Genomic DNA, 7,866 nt, shown 5'->3' on the forward strand with positions numbered 1-7,866 from the left:
ACAAAATGCACACAATTTCTTTAAAAACTTCAGATCTATAAAATTTGATCAATTTAATGTTTTTTTTAATATACAAGAATGAGATACAAATAATTTATAGATCAGTGTGGTAGTGATCAATTACTAAATTTAGTTCATTTTTATTGAGTGGGTACCACTGTGATTTTTATTATAAATTACTCGTAGAGAAAGATTTTAACCTTAAATATAAGTTATTTGTTAGGCAGTTAATAATTATTTTTTAATTTAATTTTATTTAATTCTCGTTAGAAACAGAGGAGGAGGAGGACAAGGAAAGTGTATCTCCAATTCTCGACATAGGATTTTCTCTGAACGTATTTGAATGAAAATTTTTCAAGTCAGAATGAGAAACGCTTTATTGTGTGCTGTTCTTAGTCCACGCTCACACGTTTTTCTTTGCCTTCAAGTTTTAGTAATTTGTAATTATTACCTTCACAAATCATTTACAAGTGCTCTGGTCTATGGTTCTTCTATGGGTTCGTGGTTTTGGCGTTTTGTTTAAGTTGTACTGTAATTGAACTTCGAGAATTCTTCAGCTGTAGGTTGGGGAATTTGGATTCTTCCCCGCTGATCTAATTTTCTGGTGCTTTGTGTATCTTCTCCGATTTGCTGATGTTGGTGTGCCCAGCTCACCTCCATTTTTGCGTACAGCGCGTCAGTGGAGCTCAACTTCATTTCAGACAACACGAAAATCGTGGTCCTCAATATCAAACCTTTTCGGTGATAAGTATCTGAACTTCCTTTTTTCCTTTTCTTGGCAATTTCTTATCAGAACGTAGCTGGTAGTGATATGCGAGAAAGTTGAAGTCGTAGGAACTGTGATCGCTTCATTGACTGTGTACTTGACTTCTTGGCCGGCGGGTTTTTCTTAGCCGGGGTGATTTGGACTGATAATTTGGTTGGCTGCTGAGTTTATTTCAGATACGAAGCCAAAAGTCTCTGGGTTTAGACACTCGCTCTAAGAATGAATTTTTTGAAAGTCCTGGGTTTTGACACTCTCTAAGAATGAATTTTTTGGGGTTAAGTTCGGTGTATTTTGCTATGCATACTACTTGAACGGGATTTTTTATAATTATATTTGGTCCCCTAAATGTCCTGCATTTATTGCTTTGGGATGTTTGATTGACAACAGTGAAAAGCTTTCATTATCTATTTGTACACAAGAGCGCGAACGAACTGGTTAAGAATGGCTATCGCTGTTTTGGCTTTTATGCTATTACTGCAGTTGCCAAGAATTTTTGGCTCTGGGGACTTGTTGCAGGCAAAGGATTGTGGTGCCAATTGGGTAGCCTATTCATATTCTTATGGTCATGAACTATTTTACATAAACGGGAATGTTGTTAGCAAAGACAATTTCTGCAGGACCCTTCAGTTTTACATGGTAAATGGTTGTGATGCGAAGCACTATTTTGGAAGTACACGCTGTGGGCGGGAAGTTTCTTTTGGTATGAAAAATCGAGCTTTGTGATAACTTGTTGACCACAATTTGGCAAAGAATTTTTTTTTTTTTAAAAAACATTTTCACTTATATGAGCCAATTTTTTTAAACATGTGCATTGATTTTTTTTTTTTAACCGATGTGGTTAATTTACCTTCAAATGCAGGAAGAAAGCTTTTGCAGAAGGATATAAGCGATAACTCAACATTCCCAGGTCCCCAAAACGTTTCTAAGCCCCTAGCACCCTCAAAAGTTGGTATAGTTGCAAGTGGGGTTTTGCTTGTATGTTGTGTTTTTCTCTGTCCTTGTTTCTATGGGAAGAGACAAAAAGGCACTGCTCATGCTGGTCCATCCAAGGACCCAAATTCAAGTGAGCTGATCTTTCTATATGAACTTATTATCTTTTTTCTGGTGCAATGTCTTGAAATCTTTCATGCCAGGCATATGTGCATTCAAGTAATGACAACTTTCTGGACGTTTCAAAACCTTTTGTTATTGTATTACATTAAATTTTCTGCTTCGATTATTCTCGTTTACATTCCTTTTGTAGCTTTTGCTTCCTGCTATGCTTTGTTTTCTTTTCTTTTCTCTTCTTTTTCCTATTCCTTGGCATGCTTAGAATGAAAAATAATGGGCAATTTGCTTTTTCTAGTGGATTCAGCTTCTTCTTTGGAAGGGAACTCTGTTTCTGAGAAGATCCATGGCTCTCTCCATAGGGTACCACCTAGTCCTTCAAGATTTTCAATGTCTCCAAAACTCAGTAGACTTGGGTCAATACATCTCAACTTGAGTCAGGTTGTGAAAGCTACTCATAATTTCTCGAATAAATTACAAATAGGAGAAGGAGGTTTTGGAACTGTCTACAAGGCTCAGCTAGAAGGTGGTCAAGTTGTGGCAGTAAAGCGTGCCAAAAGGGTACAAACTTATGTCTTAATTTGTAGTTGACATTCTGCAATCCAGTAAACTTGGGAATACTGATGCTTTGGATTTTGTTTATCAATGAAATTGTTTGTCAATTTTGTATTGTCAAGTGCTTGGACCATTTGAACCCATGAGCACCGTAGCACAGATTGTTGGAAAGGGTTTAAAATACCTTCAATTGTGAGATGCATACATCTGACATTGGGTGAAATTTGCAGAAACAAAGAAAATTATGCTCCATATGACTGGGGAAAGGAACCTCTTACCCTTTGGCAAGTTATTTCTAGTTTATACGCATGAATAAACACAGGCAAGCACGACCCATAGGACTTTATCTAATCTAGTGGCCTGATCAATTTATTCTATTTGGAGAAGATGCTATTTACACCAAATTAGCAATCAATGTGACTTAAAAAAATCTAGCTTCCCAGGGAGGCCATAGTAATGTAATCCAGCAAGTAAAGCGCTCTTTTTTTTAATTGATTCAATCAAATGTTGAAATACAGAAGAGTTTAGAGCAGAATAAACAGTAGAAAAATAGCAAAGAAGGGTATTGGTTGCGGAAGATCAATGAGTTCTAGGTCTGTATTTCTTCATTTACCGGAGAAAATATATCCTGTTATGACTGATAATGTAATTCGTGTTATCAGGTCTCCAGCCTCTGAAATAGAGTTTGTGTCATAGTTCTTTTCCCTTTGCTAACATGGATATATTGCGTAGGAACATTTTGAGAGTTTGAAAACTGAATTCAGCAGTGAAGTTGAACTTCTGGCCAAAATTGATCATCGAAACCTGGTGAAGTTACTAGGTTACATTGACCAAGGAAATGAACGCCTTCTTATTGCAGAGTATGTCCCAAATGGTACTCTTAGAGAACACTTGGATGGTAAGTTCCTGCATTTTGATACAGACCTATGATTGTGCCTCTATAAAAAAGCTACTTTTGCGGATGTTCCTTGCAGGTTTGCGTGGAAGGATCCTTGACTTCAATCAGCGCCTTGAAATTGCCATTGATGTTGCTCATGGCCTGACCTATCTACATCGTTACGCAGGTCGGACATCCTTCCCCTGAGCTATTCTTCTCACCTTTGCCACCTTCTCCACAGAAGCTGAATATTAGATATTTGAATCTGGACTTCAATTTACAGTATAAATGGGTGAAGTGAAGCCTGATTCAAGGAAAATCATTTTAAACATAGTTGTATATTTTCCGGGAAAATATGTTTTAGTCCATGAACTTTCTCTCATTTATTGATTCACTCCTTGAACTTTGACTCAGAACCACTCAACCTTTGTAGTTTGTTAAATGAAAGAATTATGAGGATTGAGTTGTTCTGAGTCAGAAAACTATTAGAACGGACTCATTCTTTTTTGTTTTTTTTTGGTGACAGAACTGACTCATTCTGAGTCAACAAAGTATAGGATTTGTGAGTCAGATCAGGAACTGTATCAATAATTGAGGAAAAGTTTGAGGACCAACAATTATATTTTCCTGATTGTTTTTCTTGTTAAAGGTTTTGTTCTGTTTGTTTGTTACGTAAGAAATATCTAATAAGGCTTAAATTGTTAGGTGTAATAGGATGGTTGTCTGTTTAGGAGGGTCAGTTTGTTAAGACTCTCAGTAACTGCCTGTATTAGCTTGTAACAGGGGAATTTGATAGTTATGCTAGTTGATACTCACCTTTCTCTTCTTTTCCCTACCTTTTATCTTCCTTTCTAACTACCACAAAGACTAGTAGATATTTTCTGGGACAATAGACTCACCATATCGTTTTGTAGCCCCCCCCCCCCCCAAAAAAAAAAAAGAGAGGCATGGTCATTTTAACATTTCAGACTCCTGGACATTCATCAATTTGTGAAATTTTTCCTGATGTGTTGCTTATCATAAAACAGAAAAGCCAATTATCCATAGAGATGTGAAATCGTCCAACATTCTTCTAACTGAAAGTATGAGAGCTAAAGTTGCTGATTTTGGATTTGCAAGACTTGGTCCAATGGACTCTGATCAAACACACATCTCTACCAAAGTGAAGGGAACAGTTGGTTATTTGGACCCAGAGTACATGAAAACATATCAGCTTACTCCCAAGAGTGATGTTTATTCATTTGGGATTTTGCTTTTAGAAATTGTGACCGGCCGCCGTCCTGTGGAGGTGAAGAAACCTGTTGAAGAGAGGGTGACATTGAGATGGGTAAATTCATATCCCGTTCTTGTCTTCTCTACTTTCCATTGATATCTCATTATATGTTATGATTTTACTGGTTTTACAATTGTCTATTAAATATTCCATATGCTTCTAAAAGATGAACTATAAACTGGTTTGATTTCCTCCTAGGCAAGCTTTTTCTCTCCTAGGGTTCCTAGCACGTCCAATGTTTACACGTGCTTTATTAATTTTGAACGTTTTAAGTGACTTGATATAAACCCCACAAAAATTCTTGTTGGCTGACAAAGTACAACGACCATATTGCTGAACACATCATATGACAATGATCAGGCTTTCAGGAAGTATAATGAAGGGAATTTGGTGGAAATGGTGGATCCTTTAATGGAGGAAGGTATAAATGGAGAGGTTGTAATGAAGATGATTGGTTTAGCAATTCAATGTGCAGCACCAACTCGAGCTGATCGGCCCGACATGAAGTCCGTGGGAGAACAACTGTGGACGATCAGGGCAGAATTCCTCAAAAGTTCAAAGAGAGTATAGTTATTGAAAATGGAAGAGATTCTATTAATTGTATTCAATGTTGTTTATTACCTTTTTTCCAATGCATATCTTCTTTGCACTAATCCACTTCAATAATACTTATTCTCATCCATGTGAAAATAGTAGATTTTAGGTCCGGCCGCTCTTTGTTTTTGAGTGAGAGGTAGGTTCGGTCGCCCTTTACATGTGCTTGTATGCAATTGAGAATGAATTGCCTAATGTTAGTTGAGTTTAATTTTAGCTTGAGTTCTAGATTTTTGTTGTTAGATCTGAATGATATTTTAATTATGAAATACCCTCCCGTCTTATTTATAAGTTATTTTCAATATATTTTATAGAACTAAGAAAAACTTTGAATTTCGTTAAGTCTATTTAAAATTTAATAATTTTTTAATTTTATCCCTATTTAGTATATATTAATAATTTATACACTTGTATTAATAATTTAATGATATGATTTATAAATGAATAAAAAAATCCTCTCTCTATTTTATAAATAAAATCGGAGAATACATATATGCGCATGTTTAATAGTCAATGGAATTAAGCAAGAAATGTATAAATATAGATATCTAGGGCATTCACGAGGGAGCGATGAGTTCTGAGTGTCCACATTGATGAGAAACATGCATGTGAGTGAAAAATAAATTGGACTTTCAACAAAGTTGGTATCTACATGTGGATGAGAAATCTGAGCATATGAACGTAGATAAGTTATCCATTCCACCACTTGGGCACCTTCTGCATTAGGTGGTTTTCTCATTTGTTGTTGGCAAGTAGAAATGTGCAAATATACGGTATGCTTCTTATTTTTGAAGTTAAGAAATTAAAATGAAATTTTGTATAAAATTAAAGAATAAAGAGCATATTTTTGACTCAATCGTGACCTAATATCAACAGCATACAGTATAGTCGACTAGTGATTCATGTCATCATCTCCTGCAGATAACGCCTTGCACCTCCACAGGAGAACGGTGATAAGGTTGAAGTGGGCAGCTTCGCCGGCCGTGGCCGTGGCCGTGGCCACAGCTTCGAAGACTCCAGACTCGGATGAGGAGGTTATCAAGATTGAGGAGCTTGGCTAGGTTGTCCGAGAACATCTTGAAGCTAACACTGTCAACAATGGTGTAGTTGGTGAGAAAAGGAGGTGAGGCAAAGCAACAAAAAGAAAGGGAGACAGGCATTTGTGACCAAGAAAAAAAAAACCAAACCACCATTAAAAATAGTTGAGGTAGTAATCAAGGGTCAACTAATCAAATCAAGGTTAACCCAAAGTCAAACGCAGTTCCAATACACATGAATAAAAAGAATAATTGAAGAAAACCAATATATGTTTATTATAAATAACTAATTTAATCAATTTTTTTAATATCCTAAATTAATTATTTCTGTGTTATTAAGTATCGGTATTATTGTCAATTTGATGCAAATCAGTTTGTAATTGGGAGAACTAACAGTCTAACACCAATTCCACTGTTAAGTCATATTTACTTGAAAACTTATCATCTATTTAAAAATTTGTACATAATATAATGCTAACTTGTATATTATGCGAGTGTATCTCAAAATTACTGGCTTATGTGATTTCGCAAGTGTAGAAATGACGATATGACAAATAATAATTACCAACAAAATGAACATCTCAAAAAATTAAGACAAACAAGCAAAGCACACAGCTCAAGATAGATTTATTATATTCAAATCCTATCATTGATCATAAGTCACTAACTTCTGACAACAGTTATATAACTATTGATTATTGATATTGGTGATTTATTACGTGCTTAAATTATCAATTTGATCTGTGCATATATCAAAATAAAAAATCATCCTTATGCTAAAATTACGAGTCACGTAAAAAGTTGAAGTCAATGATTATGAAATAAATAATAGAAATTAATATATATTGATTTTATTGGAAAACAGATTATGCTAGATAGAGAGCCTTAATCAGTGAACCAACAATAGATGCCTTGTACCAATAAGTGTTGATTCAAATGGAAGGAATTTAGACACTTTAAACATTATATCCTGGATTCTATCCTTAGGACGGCGTGTATACAAAAAAAAATATTGTTGAGAAAAGTCTCTGCTACGGGACCTAACAATACTCTAAGAGATTAGTCTCTTACCATTTAGGAGAAAGATACTTCGTGGGGGGAAAAAATAGATGCCTTGAAATTCAACGCATTAAAGGGAGACAAAGAGGTTGATTAATAATTAATATAAAGCCGATATTTATTGACTACTGACTAACGACTAACCCAGTACCCAATGACTGCAAAAAAAAAAAAAAATTTAAAAAAATAGAACTCCATCTTCATCAGAGACCTAAACCCACATCCCCAAGTTGACATTCCATTTCCCAGGGAAGCATTCATATCTCATCAGAATTCTGATGTAACCTTGTACAGAAATGAGGAGCAATGTCTTGTATAGCTCTGGATTCTTTTATTAAGCTGGTCAGAGAACGATTTTTCTGTTATGCAGCCTTCTGCAACTAGGAGTTATTTACATCTGTTGAAGGCCAAGCTTGAGCCTTAGAAGAACTTGTTCATAAAGGAAATTTTATTCTTAATCTTTTCCATCTGCTTCTTTCCAGCAAAGGATGCAACCCCAGAATGTGCTCTGGCATAAAATCGTGCCTTGTTAGTATTCCGACGACCGGTAATCTCTGCAATCAGTAAGCACACAACTAATATGAGTAAAAACACAAAGAATATTGATGGTACTGATTAACCACGAGTAACATGCACAACATAAACAAGGCATAATTAA

At 35.5% G+C, this 7,866-nt stretch overlaps 1 protein-coding gene across 1 annotated transcript; it reads left to right on the forward strand.

Moving 5' to 3' along the window:
- The first annotated feature begins 325 nt into the window (after positions 1-325).
- Positions 326-5,328, forward strand: LOC114739693 (calmodulin-binding receptor-like cytoplasmic kinase 3). Its single transcript, XM_028927769.1, has 7 exons — positions 326-1,466; positions 1,626-1,829; positions 2,112-2,374; positions 3,101-3,266; positions 3,343-3,432; positions 4,274-4,572; positions 4,879-5,328. The coding sequence occupies exons 1-7, from the start codon at positions 1,208-1,210 to the stop codon at positions 5,086-5,088; spliced, it is 1,491 nt and encodes a 496-aa protein (XP_028783602.1). The 5' UTR covers positions 326-1,207; the 3' UTR covers positions 5,089-5,328.
- Positions 5,329-7,866: the final 2,538 nt, after the last annotated feature.

Source organism: Neltuma alba, unplaced genomic scaffold (genome assembly GCF_004799145.2).
Source record: "Neltuma alba isolate B1F8T4 unplaced genomic scaffold, ASM479914v2 tig00002878_pilon, whole genome shotgun sequence".
Lineage (NCBI taxonomy): Eukaryota > Viridiplantae > Streptophyta > Magnoliopsida > Fabales > Fabaceae > Neltuma > Neltuma alba.